A 23080-nucleotide genomic window follows, 5' to 3' on the forward strand; every position below is an offset into this window, starting at 1 on the left:
GTCATCGCCTTCAAATGATGTTCGTCAGATTCCAACGGCTACGAAGCTGACCGGACGCTCCGATAAAACTGACCGGACGCTGAAGCCCCAGCGTCCGGTCGTTTCCAGTAAGCTCCCCGAGGCATGTTTTTTCGACCGGACGCGTCCGGTCCACCTTGACCGGACGCAGCCAGTGTCCGGTGCTCAACCCTAGCCACTGTGCCGTCTGACAGCTCGACCGGACGTAGCCTTTCAGCGTCCGGTCGCTGAGTGACCCAGCGTCCGGTCAGTAGACCGACGCCAGCATCATTTCGATCAACTCCATTTCAACTCTTACTTCTTCACCTTTGCTCAAGTGTGCCAACCACCAAGAATTTTGCATCCGGCGTAATAGAAAATAGACATTTCATTTTCCCGAAACCCATCTCAACCCTACAAACACCTTGTGCACATGTGGTAGCATATCTTCACAAATATTATCAAGGGTGTTAGCACTCCACTAGATCCTAAATGCATATGCAATGAGTTAGAGCATCTAGTGGCACTTTGATAACCGCATTCCGATACGAGTTTCACCCCTCTTAATAGTACGGCTATCAAACCTAAATGTGATCACACTCTCTAAGTGTCTTGATCACCAAAACAAAATAGCTCCTACAAGTTATACCTTTGCCTTGAGCTTTTTGTTTTTCTCTTTCTTCTCTTCAAGTTTAAGCCCTTGATCATCTCCATGCTATCACCATTGTCATGTTATGATCTTCATTTGCTTCTCTACTTGAAGTGTGCTACCTATCTCATGATCACTTGATGAACTAGGTTAGCACTTAGGGTTTCATCAATTTACCAAAACCAAACTAGAGCTTTCACCATGGCCTGGGCGTGACCCCCTGGCCCGCTCTACCATCGCTGTCAGCCTCCGGTCGGCTGGCGGTTGAGCATGGCGTGGAGAAGATGAACAGGGGAACGCTGACGGGTGGGGTCCGTTGGCAGCGACTGCGGGCGAAGAGAAAGGGGCGCGCGGGTGAGCAACGCGCGGCTGACGTGCGGGGCCAAGTGGCAGCGGCAGCTGGCGGGGCTGACGGGCGCGCGGACGTGAGCGGCATCCTGGGCCGGTTTGCTGGGCTGGCCGCGTGAGCTGGGCTGGGCGGCTGCCGCGCGCGCAAGCTGGGCCGAGCAGGCCTGAGCCAGCCTGCGAGGCCTTCTTCTTCCTTTTCTTTTTCTGTTTTCTTTTTATTTTCCTTCTTATTCATTTGAATTCAAATTTGGTTTTTGGAATTTTTGAGTTCAAGGCTGGTGTACCTCATCCATTGGATTATTAGATGTATGGTCCACAACACTTTTATTTATATATATTAGGAACTTTATTTACTATTTTGTATACAATTATTCTTGGTCTTGACTAATAATTACTTTAAGGTTTATTTCTTTAAAGGTGTTGTTAGACATTACATAAAACAAATGAAAATCCAAATCTCTATTTAAGTTGACAATGTATGCTATGTTTCATTAGTCAGTATTTAAATAATCATGATAACAAATGGCATGTCATGCTCATGAAATTGTCTAGTTGGGTTACTTCTAATGCAACACTTAGGGTTGGCTCCTACAATGTCACTCATCATCACATGGGGGTTTTTAAGAAAAAATTTGTAGTTGTGATTTTTGGTGTGTGGATTTTTGGGTTGTTACAAGCGACGGACTGGCGCTGCCGGCGGCAGGCACAGCGGGCAGGCGAGGCGGCGGCCACGCGCGGCGGCGGGCAGGCGCGGCGGGCGCGAAGGCACGGCGGGCACGACAGGCAGGCGGGACTGGGCCGCGGCCCTTTTAGCCGGCTCTGCCGCGACACCAATCAGGGCACGTCACTACCGCGCCAAAATCGGTGGCGCGGCAGACCCTACCACGTCACCGGTCAGCGCCCCGGTTATCGCCACGTCATCTCTCTCGCCGCGCCACCATGCATAGCGCGGCACAGGCGTTTCGCCGCGCCAGAAAAATAGACGCAGCTAAAAATGTTAGTTTTGTAAAAAAAATTAAAACAGTGTTAGATTTAAAATTAGTTTAAAAAAGTGTTAAAAATAAAAAAAAAATCAACTTGGATGACTTGCCTAGCCCGATCTGGCCTGACCCGGCCTACTCAACACTCCCGAATCTCCGGGTATGCAAGCGTGCGGCGTGCCTGGCTTCCTGCTGTGCTACGCCTACTGTTACCACAGAAGCGCGGGCCCACCTGATCAGCTAGCCACTGTACGCGCGAGCCGCGAACCAGACCCGTAAGCCAAATCCTGAAATCCTTGGCCTCGTCATCCGCAGCCCCCACTACCAGTGACCCCCGCCGCCGCCTCCTCCTTTTCCAACGCCTCTGCCTACCCCCACCACCACCACCATCTCCGGCGGTCCGCGTAGCCCGCGCAGATGGCGACGGCGGCCACGGCGGCGACCCGCTTCACGCTCCTAGCGGGCGCGGGCCTCCGCAGCCGCATCAGCCGCCGCCCCACCGCCGTGCGGTTCCAGCGCCAGCGGGGGCTCACCACCACCGCGCTCCTAAAGACCGCCGACCTCCTGCCCAAGGCGCAGGGCCAGCCCGAGACACTTGACTACCGCGTGTTCCTCGTCGACGGCGGGGGCCGGAAGGTGTCGCCGTGGCACGACGTCCCGCTGCGCGCCGGGGACGGGGTGTTCCACTTCGTCGTCGAGATCCCCAAGGAGAGCAGCGCCAAGATGGAGGTCGCCACCGACGAGGCCTTCACGCCCATCAAGCAGGACACCAAGAAGGGCAACCTTCGATACTACCCGTAAGGACTATCAAACCAGGAAATTTGTTGTAAAAAAAACAGGAAAATTGGATAAGAAATGTGCGGTTTTAGACTTGTTCCTTTTTTCTGTTTATTAGAAAGGTATCGTATCTTCCATTTGGGCGTGAATTGAGTCATGATTGTAGGCCAACTAACTGATTCCACTGAATGGTGTCGTATAGTTGAAAACATGGCATTTTTAAGGTTTTCGCTCCCTTTATCCCATCTGATGGATTCTGAACGGGGTATATTATAGGTCAGTACTGTTTGTAGCTCAGGTTAAGGCTGCTTTTGTTGGGGTCTGTCTGTTTTGTCTGTTGGCTTGTGCTGGGCCGGTTTGGTTCCTAGAGGTTGTTTTGGTGCGCGTGGTGGCCTTGACTCTGCTGTAAGCTGGTAACCCCAGCCGTTTTCTTTGCCTTTTTCGTTTTTGAACTTTGTAAACACTTCGCTTTCTATAAAAGCCGGGTTTACCTCTGTCAAAACAAAATTTTGCTGTTTAGAGCCTATGTGTGTTGTGGTGGATTGGTGTGCATCAAAACAAGCCCTAAGGACGATGGTAGTTGTAATCATGCTAGAAACTTATGATTCGTTATGATACATTGATGAAATGAACATAGGGAAGTTGTTCTCAACTAAGACAGCCTAACGCCGTTCTGTTATGCTTTGACTTGATCCCTTAATTTGGGATAATACAATATTCATGGATTGTTCCTTCATTTAAGTTGTCATGCTTCATCTGTGAAACTTACATACTTGTTTGCAGTGCAATTGAGTTTACACTGTTATTGGCCTCACGACACATTTTTGCACAGCTTTCTTTGACATTACTTGTTGCATCAGGTACAACATTAATTGGAACTATGGGTTACTTCCTCAAACATGGGAGGACCCGACTTCTGCAAATTCTGATGTTGAAGGAGCATTTGGGGATAATGATCCTGGTAATGAACATTTTTATCTGTTACCTTTGACAAACATGGTTTTCATATTACCTTCACTTTCAATAAATCTTTCTTTTCTGTGGTTTTCTTTTCCAGTTGATGTTGTTGAGATAGGTGAAAGACGTGCCAATATCGGGGATGTTCTTAAGGTTAAACCATTGGCAGCTTTAGCAATGATTGATGAGGGGGAGCTTGACTGGAAAATTGTGGCCATTTCTTTGGATGACCCGAAAGCATCTCTTGTGAATGACGTGGATGATGTTGAGAAGCATTTTCCGGTATGACTGTGGTTCCTGTCCTCTTTTACGCTTGTCCTTGTTCTCCTTCAATATCTATTTGCTGATCTCCCTGGTGGGAAGTGGGGCATGCCTCAATGTTATGTCACTGTTATTGCTTCTTTTTTTTCTTGAGAAAAAAGTTTCATTGTTGTTACTAAGCATTTCTTTAAATTTCATGTCAGTTGAAGATTTCAAAAGCAAATAATGTAGAGCATACTTGTGTTTCCGTTCATGGTACTTGGATGCCTTCATATTATGCTGTTACTCACTACTGCTTTCTGTTTTTAGTTTTTGGGCTTCAGCTGAAGAATCTGAAAGTAATAATTGGTAGCGGACTTACTTTGCATTCATGTCACTGGAAAAGAGATAAATGCTACCCCCTATAATGATCAGACTCTAATCAGCTTGTCCCTGTTTTTATGCGTTGTTGTGAGGCTTATATGTATTGAGTTCAATGACAGTCCGCACTGCAATGCTGCATTTGCAGTCCATGTCCAGTTTCTCTTAGATTTGTCTTGACCATTTTGTAATATCTATTCAGGGGACACTGACTGCCATCAGAGACTGGTTCAGAGACTACAAGATACCTGATGGAAAGCCTGCCAACAGATTTGGTCTCGGCAACAAGCCCGCAAGCAAGGTAAGCCTGAACGCAGCTTCTTCAGTTAGCCTGAAGCACAGAGGTTGTTCTTGCAATAATAATAATATGGTATCCGTGTTTGTCTGAACTAGGAATATGCCCTGAAGGTCATTGAAGAGACCAACGAATCATGGGAGAAATTGGTAAAGAGGAATACTCCCGCTGGAGAGCTCTCGTTAGCCTAATCTTGGCCCATGGGAAGCCACCACATTCTTTGAACTGCTTTCATAGGCATATCGTTTTGTATGCTGTCACCATGCTTCTTCATTTGCATTCCAAACCTTTTTACGAACTGTTTAACAAAAATAATCTTGTCGGAAGAATAATGATTCTGGTGCGAGCTTATCAGAAGGGCAAGGAATGTTTCTTAAGTAATGGTCATGTTTTCCAAACACAGAAACGTGTAATTTATGAAGTTGGAACACTATTGAACTGACCAAAAGCAGTTTGAGGTCGTTAAGCTAGTCTTTCCACACCGTGCCTTGTGTTGGATTGTTACACCTACAAGTCAGAATACAGATGTAACATTGCGTCTACAGAAGTTACTTAAAACCCTTCAATTCTAAGATCGGCTTTGGTGCTCAAGAATTTCACATGAACCTAGGGAAATTTTCATGCCCAAAACAGGTCTAAACCGTGGAAATTAACCACTTTGAGCCTAAAGTAGTTGATTGATGCAAAGAAAAGGCTTCCACCTGATTACAATGACTTGCACCAGCGTACCAGATCCATATACGCCTTCACTTGTACCTGCAAAGCGTACTTAGGTTAGCACTAGACCCGAACTGTGTTCATGAGCAAAATCAGTATCAGTGATTGAACAAAGCCAAAGGAGTATATTATGTTTTGCACCCATTGAGAACCCTCAAATCTGATTATGACATGCCGAAATTAACAACAAAGCAAAATACTACACTAGGCTAAAATATGCACGGTGATCGATACAGTTATCATATTATGTTTTACGCCCTATGGCCCTAATCATGGATAGCCTAATCAGCAGTGAACTGCTGACCACATATCTTTCAGTCGACTAAAAATCGAGCTGTCGAAGATCACAAGTCACAACCTACAAGGGAATGAGAAGTGCAGGTCGAATCAGGTGGATGCCACAAGGAAACTTGATGATGACAATGTGATTCGCTGATTCTACAGGCCGATTGGCTGAAGCAACACAAATATCATTGAGTAAACCCTAATCCATGAGAGATTTACATGACAGTAGGGACTATGTGGATTCCATTACTCCTAAGAGCCATGAGCACCAAAACTACAGAGTGAGCAAATGCACACGAAACAGATGGAAGTTTATATTTCGACCTACATGGCTTGAACCACTTCCAGACAATACTACACTGTTGCACATATCGGTTGAGCTAACTTCCAACAAATATGTTGGTCTGGTTTTACAGAATGTGCACATTTAGGAATTACATGTGAGTGAAATTGTACCAACTTACAGAATCCATCTGAAAAGGGTTGCTTCTTTAAAATCCCTCTCAAAATGCTGTGCCCACTCAAAATTATCGAGTCCTAGATCTAAATCAGAAACTAAGAGTGCATGGAAATTAAGATGTCACCAGAATCAGCGTAGATTCACTCAATAGGAACACAGTAAATAGCTAAATTATATAGGCCTAAACAAATTGAAATGAAGCTAACTTAGTTGCCTGAAGTTCAGCTCTTTGCAATCTAGCTGAATAAAACATTACTAGTTTAGTAACAAACTAGAACTAGCAATCCATTCCCACTGCAAGTTTCCAGTATGTCATGAACTGTGTTAAGGAACACTTGCCGTGTTATTTTGCAAACAGGAGTTGGACAATGCAACAGATTTATAATTTTGACAAAATAGTCCAACAATCAGGCAGAATGTTCGATTTCCATCTGCCTCTAAACAATTTCTACTATAATTGACCCAACACTGCATTACAGAATGAGCAACAAGTTTAACATATTGACCAAATATATTAGGGAAGGAGATTTCCTACATACTATATGCAACATGTCATTCATACCTGAATTATGTCCCTAGGCCCTTGATGGTATCATTGAGCAAGCCATAAATTTCCTTATCCAGATCATGCCACCGCATTTGTGTTTTCATCTCTCCATCAAACTGCTTCCTCCACCTGGTTTCAATCAATCTGCCATTCTTTTTCCATAGTAGTGACAACCCCTTCTCCAATTACAACCCCGCCAATTCATTCATTTTCCAGTACTCACGAAGCACCTCGGTGACCACTGTCACCTTGGTTGCTGCATCTCGGGCCTCAAGCACCTCGGTTACTGGCGTCTTGGTTGCTGCATCTCGGGCGTCTCGAGCCACAGTGTTGACAGAGCCCCACGCTTTGACACTGAGATCATGCAAGAGGCGGTCGTGCGAGGTGGCGGATTCCCCCGGCGCCGAGTGCAGGAACTTGCTCCTGAAGCGTGTCAGCTTGTAGGACACATTGGCTTCGTTGATGTGCGGGGAGACGGAGTCCCTGATGGAGTCGAACAGCGCGCCCGCGTCGATGGGGAGCGGGGATCGCCCGGTGCGCTCGCGGAAGAAGGCGGCTGCGACGAGGAGCGTGACCTCGTCGGCGTCGCTCCATCTCTTGGGATAGTTAGGGGCGACGCCATGGCATCCGTCGCCCGAGGGTTGGAGTCCCTGAACGTCGCCGCGGCCTAAGTCGACAGCGATGCCCGCGGATTCGAGACTCTGGACATCTTCATGCCCTCCGTCGACGTCCGACCAGAGCGTGGCCGCCGCAGCAGCAGCCGCAGCCGCAGCGAGCGCGACCACGGTGCTCTCTGCGGATATGCGGAGCCTGCGGGAGGGAGAGCCGCATGGGCTAGAGTTTGGGTCCTGGTGGCCGTCGCCCATGCCGAGCAGAGGGCTGAGCGAGCGCTTCTTCGAACTGGGAGGGGAAGGAGGCGTGGGTGCCGCGTTGGCGTCCATGGAGAATGGAGATGACCGCTCGGACGGCATCGGCGCGTCGATGCGTGGCGAGAGTGCGGGCAAGGGCGCGCGCTGTGTGGTCAGGCGTTGCTCGTCGGGGCAAGGAAGCGTAGGCGCCGCGTCGGCGTCCATGGACGATGCTGATGACCGCTCGGACGCCGACGGCGCGTCGAGGCGTGGCGAGAGTGCGGGCATGGGCGCGCGCTCTGTGATCAGCCGTCGCTCGGGGCAAGGAGCCGTGGGCGTCGCGTCGGCGTGCATGGAGGATTCGGATGACCGCTCGGACAGCGATGACGCGTCGAGGCGTGGCAAGAGTGCGGGCATGGGCGCGCCTTCTGTGATGAGGCGTCGCTTGTCGTGGGAAGGAAGCGTGGGCGCCCCGCCGGCGTCGATGGAGGATGCAGATGACCGCTCGTACGGCATCGCCGCGTCGAGGCATGGCGAGGGTGCGGGCATGGGCGCGCGCTCTGTGATCAAGCGTCGCTCGTCGCTGTAGCTCTCGTCAGCTTCTTGGCCGCCCGAGCCGTCCTCCGGAAGGGGCACGACGTCGAGGGCACCCCACACTCTGGTGGACAGGTCATGCACGCGGCGGTCGTGCGTGGCGGTGGAACTCGCCAGCGCACCGCACAAGAACTTGCTCTCGAAGCACATCAGCTTGTCGTCCGCCATGGCCTCGTCGATGTGCGGGGAGACGGAATCCTTGATGGAGTCGAACAGCGCGCCTGCGTCCAGGCGGAGAGGGGGTCGTCCGGTGCGCTCGCGGAAGGCGGCGGCGGCGGCGAGGAGCTTGACCTCGTCCGCATCGCTCCAGAGACTCTGGGCGGCGCCATGGTCTACGTCGAGGGCGACGCGCACAGCTCCGAGCCTTTCGAGGTCGCCGTTGTCTCTGTCGAGGCGGACGCTGGCGTCGGACCCACGCGAGCCCTTCGCCGCGTTGAGGTCGAGCACTAGTCCGGCAGTCTCCGCGGACTCGCGGAGCGTGCGCTTGAGCTCGCTCCTGCTTGAAGGGGGCCCGAGGTGACTAGGTTGAGGCTCCGTTGGTTGCCGCCACCCAAGCGGGGCTGGGGACCGGAGGGAAGAGGGGCGTGTGCGCCGGGTGGGCAGGGGGCTTTTACATTTTTACCATTATAAAGATGGACGCTCGTCCGATTATTACTCTTAGAATAGCATTTATATTTTTATCAGATGAAAGAAGTTTGAGTTTCTATTTTACCACATTTACGCATGTGGCAAGCCACGGCAGCCCGACACGTTGGCGCCCAGTCAGCAAGCGAAGGTAAAATGTCATCGCTGCCCCTGCCCATTTTATTCATTACGCCGCATCCCTCCCGCTCATTTCGTCCCTTGCTCATTTCGTCCCCATCCCACCCGCCGCCGCCGACGCGTTCTTCCCCCACGCCGCCGCCGCCTCCTGCTCCCCTCTCGCCGTCCCTGCGCCACGGTGACCGCGTCTGGTGAGCGCATTGAAGGTACGTGGCCTTACTCCCCCTTTGCACCCAGGTCATGTGTCCATTAGGGTTTAGGGTTAGGGTTCATGGACGTTGACTTTGTCTTCCTCGGTTGATTGTTTCGTAGCCTTGTGATGTAGTGGGAGAGGTGGTGTCAACCCGTGTCACAATGGCTAGCAGCAGTGATTGGTCTCCTTGGTAAGTGCTTAATCAACCTAGCAGTGTAGGCAGAATTGGAGGAGTTGGGTACCTTCTAACTCCTCATTTCTTTCATTGTTTACCATGATGTCAGGATCGATCCTGGCAATGCGTTTAGACTAGTCGTTAATGTTGCTAAATTCGTGGCTGATGGTGAGTATGGGCTAGTTGAAATGGTAGAGCAGCAGCATGACTTATGGTTGGATAGGAACTGTCAGTATTCTATGGCTCAATTCCAGGAGGATTTAGCCACAAAGATAATCTGGGGGCCAACTGAAACACTTGCAGTGTGGGTTGTTGACCAAGATACTAGGTCTGAGTGGAAGATTAGGAGGGATAAGCATTTCCAATAGATGATTAAGGACACATGGGATGAGAGGTTGGCTGTTATTGCAGTGGATGTTGTGAGGAAGGATGGTTCTAATGCAAATGTCAGCTCTGGTGCTTCTAAAGGTAGATGTGTCTCTGGTGTCACAAGTGGGCCCACTGGTGGCTCACGTGTTGTGCATGATGATGGTGAAGGTTGTGGTGATACTTGCAGTTCCCTAGTAGAAACACATACTGATTTGGCTATAGCAGTTGACTGGACTACTCTAACAATAATAGGGCAGCCTGATGATGATGGTTTAGCAAAAGAGGTTGCTGATGAGGACAAGGTTTATGAGGCCATGGGGTTCATGGAGTCAGAGACAACAGCAGAAGGATCTAGAGAAGAGGTGCCCATTCCAGCTATGTCAGCAGAGATGTAGGTAGATATGAATAAAGCAGCTGTTAATGTTGATGATACAGTTGATGTAGAACCAATGCATGAATGGGACAGGGACAATCCTGAGTGTTGGCACATGCTATCCTAGCATGGCTGAGTTTAGGCTAGCAGTTAGGCAGTATGCTATAATTAAGGAGTTTGAGTATGATACTGAGCATTCAGACAAAAAAAGGTTCAGGGCTAATTGTGCTGCTCTAGGCTGCCCATGGATTCTTAGAGCTAGAACCCAATATGATGACAGTGTGAAGGGTCGAGATGGCGGACTAGAGGGGGGGTGAATAGTCTTTTCTAAAATTAATCGCGTCGGCTAACCGATATAAATGCGGAATAAAAACAATCGGTCTAGCCAAGACTACACCCCTCTATATATGTTTACTAGCACCTTGCAAAGATACTAATTATGCAACTAAGGTGCCGGGCTAGCTAGAGCTCTCCTAAACAATTCTAGGAGCAAGGTCACACAAACCTATGCCACTAGTACTTTAAGCAACAAGGGAGCTCCTACACATGCTAGTAAGCAAAAGCACAAAGCCAACTAAGCTCACTAGCAAAGCTCAATAACAAGGCAACCAATGCCTAATTAGATAGCGCAAATACTTAGCTACACAAACTAAGCAATGTGACTAACAAGGTTACTAAAACCAAATTAGCCACTCAAGGGAGCTACTTCTATGCTACACAAGCTAGAAGGTAACTAGTGAGCTACACAAGCTAACTAATTACAAGAGCAACTACACAAGCACAATGTATGTGAAAGTAATTACAAGCTTGTGTAAGGGGGTTGCAAACCAACGAGAAGAACAAAGTTGACACGATGATTTTTCTCCCGAGGTTCACGTGTTTGCCAACACGCTAGTCCCCGTTGAGACAAGCTTCAAGGTTGCCGCCGGTCCTCTTGCTAGTAGTGACTTGCAAGTCACACTCTCCCACGTGGAGTGCTTACCACAAGCTCTAGCACTTGACCCGGCCGGACCACTTGTCGCCCTTCGTGTCTCGCTTTACTAGAGTTGCTCTTCGCGGCTCCTGCGGGGCGAGCACAATGCCCCTCACAAAGCTCTTCTCCGGAGCACCGCACAAACTTCTTGCGGGCTTCGACGGAGACCACCACCAAGCCGTCTAGGAGGTGGCAACCTCCAAGAGTAACAAGCACCATCGGCTTGCAACTCGATCACCTAGTGCCACTCGATGCAACCTCACGATGCAATCGCACTAGAATCGCTCACTCACACAATCGGATGATCCCTATCAAGTATGTGTGAGATGGAGGGCTCCTAAGCACTCTCAAGCATGGACACAAAGTCCCCCAAGGTGCTCAGCACCAGCCATGGCCGAAGGCCACTTCTATTTATAGCCCCAAGGGCTAAACTAGCCGTTACCCCTTCACTGGGCAACGGTCGGGCCGACCGGACGCTCCGGTCGTGTTGACCGGACGCTGGACCTCAGCGTCCGGTCGCCCGCAGACGACCACGTGTCCCGATTCCAACGGTCACTTGACCTGACCGGACGCAGCAGCTTCAACTGACCGGACGCTGGACCCTCAGCGTCCGGTCATTTCCAGTAAGCTCCCGAGCATGACCGGACGCGTCCGGTCAAACGCGATCGGATGCAGCACCAGCGTCCGGTCACTCTCCAGCTACTGCTACACTCCACGTCAGCGCGACCGGACGCAGGCAGTCAGCGTCCGGTGCATTCAGATCCAGCGTCCGGTCAGTTGACCGACGCTAGCATCTTCGCGACCAACTCGTTCTCACTTCTAACTTCTTCATCCTTGCTCCAATGAGCTAACCACCAAGAATTTGCATCCGGCGCAATAGAAAATAGGCATTCTATTTTCCCGAAAGCGCCGAATCCCGCGTTGCATCCGGCGCAATAGAAAATAGGCATTCCATTTTCCCGAAAGCACCGAATCCCGCTGAGCTTGCGAGGCGGGATTCGGCGCTTTCGGGAAAATGGAATGCCTATTTTCTATTGCGCCGGATGCAAATTCTTGGTGGTTGGCACACTTGAGCAAAGGTGAAGAAGTAAGAGTTGAGCAAGCTCGGCGGGAGGGAGAGAGGGACCCAAAACCCATCTCACCCCTGCAAACACCACCTCCTTTGTAAATGTGCCAACACCACCAAGTGTACACCATCATGTGTATGTGTGTTAGCATTTTCACAATTATTTCCCAAAGGATGTTAGCCACTCAACTTGCCACGCCACTCGATCCTAGCGACAATGCAAAGTTAGATCACTCGAGTGGCACTAGATGACCGATATGCAAACAAGTTTGCCCCTCTTGATAGTACGGTCATCTATCCTAAACCCGGTCATAAACTTCTCTACACACCTATGACCGGTGAAATGAAATGCCCTAGGTTATACCTTTGCCTTGCGCATTCCATTCCATCTCCTTCAATGTCGATGCAACACATGCACCAACACGATCAACAATGATATGATCCACTTCATATCATCACATGATCATATTGGTTCATCGATCTTGACTCTACTTGCTCTTCACCGTTGCCATCGTCCATCGGCGCCAAGTCTTGCTCAAGCTTCACCGCCACGCGGTCCATCACTCCAAAGCCTTCGACTTGCCCTTCACGCTTGCAACCGGTCCATCAAGCCAAGTCATGTCTTGATCTTCTCCACCTTGATCACATGACTCAATGTCATGTCTCATGTGCAATAAGCTCCTTCATCATCACATGTGTGAGCTTTGCAACATCTCCAAGCCATTTTCACCTTCATGGCATATGTTGCTCACACACATGTACCTGTGGACTAATCACCTGTGTATCTCACATAAACACAATTAGTCCACCTAGGTTGTCACTCAATTACCAAAACCAACAAGGACCTTTCACAGTGTTAGGGTACAATTTTTTTTATTGTTGAATACAATCTTTTTCTGTGTTTGTTGAATGTTGCTTTTTTGTTGTCCTCATATGTCCTTTTGTTTTTATTATGCAGATTCAAATCAATCAGGGGGTCCATAATTATGCATCTACACAAAGGGTTATCAGCAGGATGGCATCTATAGCTTGGGTGGCTGAGAGAGCAATCCCCTACCTCAAGAGGAACCCACAAATGGGGGCTAAAGAACTCAAAGAAGAGCTTAATTACAAGTACAAGATTGACATCCCCTACCAGACAGTGTACAATGGGAGACAGAGAGCATTAGATAAGTTATTTGGTAAATAGAATAATTCTTTCGATTATTTGTTTAGGTTTAAGGCTGAGATAGAGCTAAGATCATCTGGAAGTGTTGTAGAGATAGCCACTGTCACTGATCCTAAGGATGGGAAAATTAGGTTTAGTAGATTCTTCTATGCATTCAGGGCTAGTATAGATGGATTCTTGAATGGCTGCAGGCCTTACATAAGTGTAGATTCCACTGCACTTAATGGGATGTGGAATGGCCATATGCCTGCAGCCTTAGCTTTAGATGGCCACAATTGGATGTTTCCTCTGGCCTTTGGAATGTTTGAGTCAGAGACAAAGGAAAACTAGGCCTGGTTTATGGAGCAACTTAGGAAGGCCATTGGACCCATGGATAAGCTAGCTATTTGCACTGATGCATGTAAGGGGTTGGAGTTAGCTGTTAGACTAGTATTTCCACAAGTAGAGATGAGAGAATGTTTCAGGCACTTAATGGAGAACATGAAGAAATACTACATTGGTGATGTGTATGGCAAAAATATGTGGTCTGTAGCTAGAGCTTACTCACCACATAAATTCAAGTACTTTTTTGATAAAGTCTTCCAAGCTAGTCCAGATGTGCAGAAATGGCTGACAGAGCATCATCCTTTTCTGTGGGCTAGAAGTAAATTCTCAGAACACATTAAGTGTGACTATATCAACAACAATTTAGCAGAATCATGGAATTCTTGGATCAAAGAGCACAAAGACCTACCTATGCATTGCATGGCAGATGCAATCAGAGAGAAGATAATGGTCTTGTTTGCCAAAAGGAGGAAGATTTCAAGGGCCCTCTCACCAGGTATATTGCCTGGGATCATCCATGAAAGGATCAAGATGCCCAAGAGGGGGGTGAATTGGGCTAATTCTAAATTTTCTTGCAATAATTAAATCATACGGTTAGCCCAATTAATCCCTTGTGTCTAGAAAAGTGTTTCTATTAATCTAACGCATAGAGGACTTGCAACCTATGTTCCAAACTTACTCTAGCATGGTAATTCTATGAATGTAAAAACAAGTATTGAAATGCTCAAAGTAAACGCTCAAAATAAATAGAGAGAGAGAGAAACGCGGCGATGTTTTGCCGATGTATCGGAGAGTCGCCACTCCCCACTAGTCCTCGTTGAAGCACACACGCAAGGGTGTAGCTCTCCCTTGATCCGCGCAAGGATCAAGTGCTCTCTACGGGTTAATTCTTCGACACTCCGTCACGGTGAATCACCCACAACCGCTCACAACTTGAGTTGGGTCACCCACAAGCTCCGTCGGGTGATCACTAAGCTCCCAATCACCACCAAGCCATCTAGGTGATGGCGATCACCAAGAGTAACAAGCACGAACTCTCACTTGACCACGCGAAGCCTAATGAGAATGATGGATGCACACTTTGCTACTCTTGATTCACTAATGAGGCTACTCTCTTGGATTCTCAAATCTCAATCACCTCACTAGGACCTTGCTCTTCTTGGCACTCACAAACGTGTTTCTTAGCTGTTGGAATAAGCAAAAGTCACTCCACACACGAGTGGAGCTTCTATTTATAACATGGGCTAAAAAACGAACCGTTATGTGCCTCTACGGGGTGACCGGACACTCCGGTCATGTTGACCGGACGCTTCGGTCAGTTCAATCCGCACACCAGTGATTAAGTGTTGACTGGTCGCATTTAACCCTCACTGGAACCTTACTGTACTCGATCGGACGCTGAACCCCTAGGGTCCGGTCAGTACTGACCGGACGCGTCCGGTCGTAGATTTTCTCTTCTAGAACCTTACTGGAGTCGATCGGACGTTGGACCTCAGCGTCCGGTCACTTGACCACTCAGCGTCTGGTCGCGCCAGACGCAATCTCCTTAGTCAAATTAACTGACCGGACCCTGCGGCCAGCGTCCGGTCGCACCGGAGCCAGCGTCCGGTCAGTACTTGACCCTTCATTCACTTCCAACTCTCGATCATATGTGAATGAAGTTTGCTCCAAAGGATCTTAGGCATATGTAGGAGCTACCTAGTGCTAGTTTTGACAAGTGTGCACCACACCTAACTCACTAGACTCATCTAGGTCAAGCTACCCGTCCATATCCCCCTTAATAGTACGGCCAAAGGAAAAACAAAGTCCTAAACTACTCTAAGTGTCTCTCCAACTCTAATCGACACTTAGAACTAGTCATCCTTAACCTTGTCGTCCATCCTTTGAAAACCAAAACGATTTCCACCGTAGGGGCATGACCACCTTGATTGCCCAATTGATCTCCATTACTATGACCCAACTTAATTGCCTCTATAAAACACATGTTAGTCATAGTGATCTTGTATTGTCATTAATCACCGAAACCCAACTAGAGGCCTAGATGCTTTCAATCCATCAACTAAATGCAGCATCCAAGGGACTTGGACACCTAACCATTTCCAAGGGGCACCCAAATCAGGCTGAGGTTACAGAGATCTACAAGGATGAAGAAGTGAGAAGGCATGTTGTGTACCTAGTTAACAAAGTTTGCACATGTAGACAGTGGCAGATAACTGGTCAACCATGTCCCCATGCCTTGGCTGTGATTACCAGCACCAGGCAACCAGACATGGTCAAATTTGTGGATCAGTATTATTCAGTTCAGAAGTTTCAAGTAGCGTATGAGGGTATCATTCCTAATATCACTGATAGGAACCAGTGGCCTGAGGTAGACAAAGGGTTCAAACTACACCCTCCATGCCAGAAGAAGAGAGAAGTAGAAAGACTAAGGAAAAATAGGATCAAGTCTACAAAGGAGACAGGTGGTAAGGCAACAAGGCAAGTGAGGTGTCCTAACTGCAGTGAGTATGGTCATAGGGGTGGTAGCTGGAAATGTCCACTCACTGGCACCAAGAAAAGGTATCTTCTCAATTCTTCTTTATTTGTTACATTACAATATGAAACTGATCCTATCATTATTACAGGAAGAGAGCAAAGAAGACCACAATCAAGGTTGGGAGGAAAAAAGCCAAAAAAAGGTACCACTGCTAAGGAAGCACCAACTCCAAGGACCAGAGCAGCTGTTGTAAGGGAGGCAGCAGCAAAGGCTAAGAGGGAGGCTCTAGAACTAGAGCTAAAGGCAGCAACAGCAAGGGAAGCAGCCCAAGCAGCAGCAAGAAAAGAAGCAAAAGCAGCCCAAGCAGCAGCAAGGAAAGAAGCAGAAGCAGCCCAAGCAGCAGCAAGGGAAGTAGCCCAAGCAGCAGCAGCAAGGGATGAATTTTCAACAACTCAAGCACATGAACATGTGATGGAGGTGATGCCTTTAGAAGTTGAGCTCCCAGAGACAACTATTTAGACCACAACAACTAGGAGGTACTGCTCTTCTTCCTATGACAGCACGATAATTGATAATGGATTACATGTGTAATAAATCAATCATTAATCAAACTTTATTTTCCACAGGTCCTTATTTGCTGAAGATGCACTGGAGGTTGAAGTGCAGCCAGCTAGGAAGATAACTCCTAGGAAAAAGCAGTTGGCAACTAAGGTGAAGAAGACACTGCACAAGACAAGAGCAGGAAAGAGAAAGACAGGAGCCTGACTGGTCTTGTTTTGCCAAGATCATGAACTTTCATTATTTTGCAAAAACAATATTATGTAATGATGGGAACAAAAATAGCATGTAATGCCCCAAGATGAACTTGTTATGTGTAATGGGCGCTAAACTCTATCTGTATGCCCAGAATTTGCTACCTGTATAATGGCCAGGATTTGCTACCTGTATAAACTCTATGTATAATGCCTAGAATTTGCTATCTATATGCCCATATCTGATGAAAACACAGTACTTGATTTGGTTATCATTGGTTGTGGTCCTGTTAGTCTTTCTCTAGCTTCATAGTCAGCTAAGCAAGGTCTCACTGTAGGTCTCATTGGGCATGACCTTCCATTCACAAATAACTATGGTGTGTGGGAGGATGAATTTAAAGGTATGCTATTATTTGCATTGTTAAAATGTCGAGTGTCTGCATAACATCTTTGTCAGCATAACTTAACATGATACATGTTGCAAATTCTAGGCATACACAAGGCAACCTCCTTCCGCGACCTTTCTGTGATGACAAGTAGCTGTATACAGCTAGATACACAAGGCAGGGTGTTGTCTAAGCCTCCAATGCATGTTAATGCGACATTACTTCTAGACTTCTAGTTCTCAAATGAATCAAATAGCACAAGGTTATCTGGACAACACAGTTCAAAGTTTCATTGCAAATGGTTCATACATCATGTTCAATTCATTTTCAAACACATTGCTACAAATCAAGTCATTACAACTGATCTGACAACAATTCCAAACAAAACAATTGCAACAACAACAATGAAACAGTTCATTTTCCACATCAAGTTCTCCATCTTCTTCTCAAGGTCCTTCTCCTCATGGTTAGCATATTCACTGCCCTCTGATCCTTCTTCCAGTTCCTCGACCTCCTTACAATTGATAATGATGATCTTCTTATCAATCAGCTCATCTAGGTACTCCTTCTGGAATCTGTAGAATCCACACAATTTCGAATTCTGCAAACACCATTTCATGACTGTTAAACTCTAGATTTCAAACAAAGAAAGTAAGACAGATGGAGACACAATAAAACTGACCCCATTCCTGGGGCACTTGAAAAAGCTTCAGCCCTTATTGGGAGTGTCCTGCTTGACGCGAAGCTCGATCACACGGGCCAGATGGCAATCCGGACATTGAATCAAAGGAAGCCCAGTTTCTTTACCGACCGAATACGCCACAACATGCGCGCGCATGGAGCTCCCGCCTCATTCCTGCCTCCTCAACGCCCTACTGGCGCTGGATGACTCCACCCTCTACGACCGGCAATCACTGCTGCTAGCCATTGTGACATGGGTTGACACCACCTCTCCCACTACATCACAAGCCTACGAAACAATCAACCGAGGAAGACAAAGTCAGTGTCCATGAACCCTAACCCTAAACCCTAATGGACACGGGACCTGGGTGCAAAGGGGAGTAAGGCCACATACCTTCAATGAGCTCACCAGGGGTCCCGCTCACCAGATGCGGTCACCGTGGCGTAGGGACGGCGGGAGGGGAGCAGGAGGCGACGGCGGCGCGGGGAAAGAACGCGTCGGCGGCGGCGGGTGGGATGGGGACAAAATGAGCGGGAGGGATGCTACATAATGAACAAAATGGGCAGGGGCAATGATGACATTTTACCTTCGCCTGTTGACTGGGTGCCAGCGTGTCGGGCTGTCGTGGCTTGCCACATGCGCAAATGTGGTAAAATAGAAACTCAAACTTCTTTCATCTAGTAAAAATGTAAGTGCCATTCTAAAAGTGATAATCGGATGAGCGTTAATCTTTATAATGGTAAAAATGTAAAAGCCCCGGTCGGTAGCCCTGGTGGATGCCGACGGTTGTTCGGAGGGCATCGGTCCGGCGTGGTGCGTGGGCGTGGGTGGCTGGATACTCCGATGAGCGATGTGGGGGGGGGAGAAAATTGCAGTTATAGGACGCGAAACAATACGCTTCGCTATAATAGGACGTCGACTTCGCTAAAATGACCCATGAAACGTTGACACTTTATTATACATAACATTTGATCTTTTTAATCACTTTTCTCAACTAAAATACTTGTATTTTACCATGATGTGACCATATTGCCCTTAGGGCTTCCATTGACGTACCTTTTGCCTGTTGGGGGACAGAGCGCCGAGAAACCTGCTCCACCGTGAGCCGTGACCATTTTCTCACCAAAAGGCTGCCAAGAATACAATGGATGGACCGGATCACCACTCATCAGGAGAAAACGTACGAGTGTTCCTGTGCTCAGCAGCCAGCACTTTATGGTTTTGTGGAGCGCACCGAGCCTGGATGGAAGTGGGCTAACACGCACATGCTTTTGGTTTTGGAGTACGTACCATCCTTTTGTTCTCGAGAGTTGAAAAAAACGAGGGGGGGTACGTCAATGGAAGCCCCGAGGGCAATACAGTCACATTATGACAAAATACATGTATTTTAGTTGAGAAAAGTGATTAAAAAGATTAAATGTCATGTATAACAAAGTGCCAACGTTTCAAGGGTCGTTTTAGCGAAGTCGATGTTTGGAGTCCTATAATAGCGAAGCGCATTGTTTCGTGTCCTATAATTGCAATTTTCTCGCGATGGGGGGTGGTAGGGTAGCTGTGGCTTGTGCTTATAAAAAAAGTGGGTGACTCATGAAATGTTTACTCTGCTTTGCGCCAGTGCCCTGCTCATTTCGCTGAAATTTGGCTTATGTTGCTGTTTATGCTGATTTGTTGTGAGAGGAAAAACAGTGTTCGCTCGTTGGAAAGTATGCTGAAGTAGTAGTGCAGAACAAGATGACTATTATTTCTACTTTTCACGATCTCCTGTTCCACCGGAGCATAGGGATGTTTGGTTTTAAAAAGGGGAGGTATTGTTGGTCGCGTATCGTGTGAGAAGCTAGGGCCCAAGGTTTTGTACTTGAGGGTTCTCGACTTCCACAAGGTTTCTAAGACCAACTTCATCAGATTTTCTCTCTCCTTTCACTTAAAATTCACTATAAGGGATTGAGAAAACCATATTTATGATTTTAGGGAAGTGTTGCTAAAAAACGAGAAATCCATCCTATTTTCTCTTACTCCTCTCTCTCTCTCTCTCTCTCTCTCTCTCTCTTTTCCTCTCTTCGTGTAGCAACCTACGTGGAAGAGTCAGGGCGGACTAGCTCACGCGCGGCCTCACGCGGCGGCCAACTCCCGCATGGCCTCGGAATGGCGGCAAGCTCACCCGTGGCCCCAGCGGCCAGCGTGGCACGCCCACATGGACCCAGCGGCCTCGGTGGACGGCATAGTGATGGCACGCCCCTACCTCAACGACGTGGGCCTGAGACATCAGTGAGAGATGAAGAGACAAAGGGGATTGAGAGAAAAACTAGTGTTGGATACCCTTTATTTGAGGGAGAGGGAGGAGATTTTGAGGAATTGTGAAAAAAAAACTTAGAGAAAGGGGGTTGGGAAGGAGATCTGTTGGAGCATGTTCTTTAGTCTCAATCCCCTTTATTGTCCTTTATACATAAATGAGATTGGTTTTCTCAATCCGGTGAAATTGCTCTAAGCATGTGTTTAATTTGAAGTTGAAGGGGTATGGTATTTGGTTTGGGGGCTAAGAGTGTTGGTACAAGGTAATATATCCTTAATATCCAGGTTCGTCCCATTCCTCTGAAACGAAGAAATTGATCGAATCTACTCTCTCTTCAAGAGTGCATGACCAAGATAGATGACGTGGCTAGAGCGTGGGAGCTAGAGGGGTGCAACGAGTGGTGCAACACAGTCCAAGTGGGGGCGCATCGGCGTAGCGCAGTGGCGGTGGGCTAGGGCGAGCATGCAGCAGCGGTGATTAGTTGCAGTGAGGAGAGAAAAGCCAAGGGAAAAAGGGAGGAGAAAGAGGATAACACGGCCATGTATCAAGGTCCTCGACCCATATTCATTTGTCTTCGGACCAAACAGAAAACCTAGGGCAATCCTATCCCTCTAACAAAAAATGAAATATGATCAACCCAAAAAAGAAAGATGGAATCAATCTATCCAACTTGGTTCTCAACCAAACACACTAATTGTCATCAGACTTGGGGGAAAGGTTATTGGTGCCTTTGAGGTACGGTGGGTGAATGTAGTTCTCTCAAAAAAAATGTAGGGAGGGGACAAAAACAACAAAACCGCGATGACACATCTGATTGTAAGGGAGAAAAGCATCTAGCGATGTGGATCTGATCGACGTGATATTGAAGGAAAATTGACTTGCTGTTTCTTTTTTTTAAGTATTGCTAGGCTTTTTGTGCCACCTATGAAAATGTCCCCACTCTTGACAGTCGGGCCTCAAATTGGATAGAAATAAGGAAGATGGAAACACACAGTAGATAGTACGCAAAGGAGTAGTAGATCAATATTTCAATGTTGCATAGCCTGAACAACTTCCAGACAGCATAAATAAATGCTAGTATATCACTGCACAGATTGAGCTAACTTCGGACTTGTTTAGTTCCAAAAAGTTTTCTCAAAAAGTACCACAGTAGTTATCCCATCGAATCTTGCGATACGTGCATGAAGTATTAAATGTAGACGAAAAAAAAACTAATTGCACAGTTTGGTTGAAAATCGCGAGACGAACGTTTTGAGCCTAATTAGTCTATGATTGAATACTAATTACCAAATAAAAACGAAAGTGCTACATTAGCCAAATTCCCAAATTTCGCCCAACTAAACACAGCCTTCCATAATCTGGTCTCAGATACTACTGCAGTGTCTGAAATAGATATACTGAGCTTAAATTCCACAATCCATCTGAAATTACAGTTGCCTTTCACATCAAAATTCCCTTCCACGGCACTGTTCCCTCGACACCATCATTCAGGAATCAGGATCCGCATGGCAAACCGACAATTTCTGGATTTCCACAAGGATGAGGATCTGAACAAAGAAACCATAGCCTTGATGAAGGTAAACAAACTGAAAACAAGATGGTTAGGTTGGCCGAAGCTTAGCCTTTTTACAGGCAAGCTGAATAGAACATCACTAATTCACTAAACAAGCTAGAATAAGCAGAGCATTCTCGCCGTCCTGTTTTGTTACAGAAGTCAGACAGTGCAACTGTGTTACAAGTTTTGAGAAAATGTTACAACAAATAGGGAATTTCAGTATACAGCTTCCTCTGAAGAACTTCTGCTGTAATAATTGACCCAACACTTAATCTGAGATGAGCAACAGGTTTAAACCAATCACACCAACAAACAAGTAAACTAGAGAAGGAAGTCTCCTACAAACCAGATGCAAGCCGAGCTAAGGGCCGAGGCCTTTGATGGCATCAGTGAGCAAGCCGCAGACTTCCTTAGCCAGATCATGCCGCCGCATCTGAGATTGCATCTCTTGATCAAGCTGCTGCCTCCATTTGGTTTCAATAAGTCTGCCCTCTTTTTTGCCCAGTAGTGACAGGCCCTTCTCAAGGGACACCCCTGCCATGGCTCGCTCATTCGTTTTCCAGTACTCGCCGAGCACCTCGGTGACCACCGGCATCATGGCTGCTGCATCCGGGACAGCACGTCGCTCGCCGACGTCCGAGTCGTCCTCGGAAGAGGGCACGACGCCGACACCCCATAGGACGGAGCACAGGTCCCGCAGGCGACGGTCGCGTGGGCCGGCGGAGTGGTGGAACTTGCTCTTCAGGCGCTTAATCTTGTAGTACACCATGAACTGGTCGATGCGCGGGGAGATGGAGTCCCTAATGGACTCGAACAGCTCGGCCATGTCCGGGAGGCGCGGGGCTCGGCCGTTGTGCTCGCGGAAGGCAACGGCTGCGGTGAGGAGCGTGAACTCGTCGTCGTCGCTCCAGTGTTTCTGGGCGGCGCCGCGGCCTCCACCGACGCGGGCGGCCGCGGCTCCGAGCATCCGGATGGCCCCGTCGCCTCCTTCAGCGCGGGCGCGCGGGCGTCTGCGCCTCTCGACGGCGCCGTCGCCCGCGTCGGAGCGGACGCCGGTCGCGGACGCGCGCGCGGCGGCCGTGGCGAGCGCGAGCGCGGCGGACTCCGCAGATGTGCGGCGCCTGCGCTTAAGCTCGCTACCGCGGGCGGGGGAACCGCGGGGGCTAGGGTTTGGGCTCGAGTTGCCGTCGCCCGTGCGGGACAGCCGCTTCTTCGATCTGAGAGGGAAGGACGCCGCGGGCGCTGCGTCGGCGTCCATGGCGGATTCGGACGGGCGTCCGGATGACATCGTCGCGGCACGACGTGCGGGGGACGCGGGGCGCGGCGTGCGGCGTGGGCGGCGTGGCGTGGCGTGGCGAGGGCGTGCGCTGTATGGGGCGTGGACTCTGGCGATTGGGGTGGGGAAGTCGCCGGTAATCGATGCCACCGCGTGTCTATTGCCGCTGCGCCGGCTAGTTGCAT

The 23080-nt window shown here is 48.4% G+C and overlaps 1 protein-coding gene and 3 pseudogenes across 1 annotated transcript; 2 read left to right on the plus strand and 2 right to left on the minus strand.

Annotated features, from left to right (window-relative positions):
- Window positions 1–2292: 2292 nt before the first annotated feature.
- Window positions 2293–5005, plus strand: LOC136474964 (soluble inorganic pyrophosphatase 6, chloroplastic-like). Its single transcript, XM_066472523.1, has 5 exons — window positions 2293–2771; window positions 3612–3712; window positions 3809–3990; window positions 4532–4630; window positions 4723–5005. The coding sequence occupies exons 1-5, from the start codon at window positions 2392–2394 to the stop codon at window positions 4813–4815; spliced, it is 855 nt and encodes a 284-aa protein (XP_066328620.1). The 5' UTR covers window positions 2293–2391; the 3' UTR covers window positions 4816–5005.
- Window positions 5006–5139: 134 nt separating this feature from the next.
- LOC136474963 (uncharacterized) lies at window positions 5140–18575 on the minus strand (annotated as a pseudogene).
- Window positions 13420–16473, plus strand: LOC136475504 (uncharacterized; annotated as a pseudogene).
- A 2997-nt stretch (window positions 18576–21572) lies between the features above and the next one.
- On the minus strand, window positions 21573–23080 carry LOC136474966 (probable transcription factor At4g00610; annotated as a pseudogene).

The sequence above is a fragment of the Miscanthus floridulus genome, chromosome 8, assembly GCF_019320115.1.
Source record: "Miscanthus floridulus cultivar M001 chromosome 8, ASM1932011v1, whole genome shotgun sequence".
NCBI classification, from domain to species: Eukaryota; Viridiplantae; Streptophyta; class Magnoliopsida; order Poales; family Poaceae; genus Miscanthus; species Miscanthus floridulus.

Coding starts and splice junctions, on each gene's coding strand:
- LOC136474964 (XM_066472523.1), top strand. CDS start 2,392: ATGGCGACGGCGGCCACGGCGGCGACCCGCTTCACGCTCCTAGCGGGC. Junction 2,772..3,611: donor GGCAACCTTCGATACTACCC/GTAAGGACTATC, acceptor TTGTTGCATCAG/GTACAACATTAATTGGAACT. Junction 3,991..4,531: donor ATGTTGAGAAGCATTTTCCG/GTATGACTGTGG, acceptor ATATCTATTCAG/GGGACACTGACTGCCATCAG.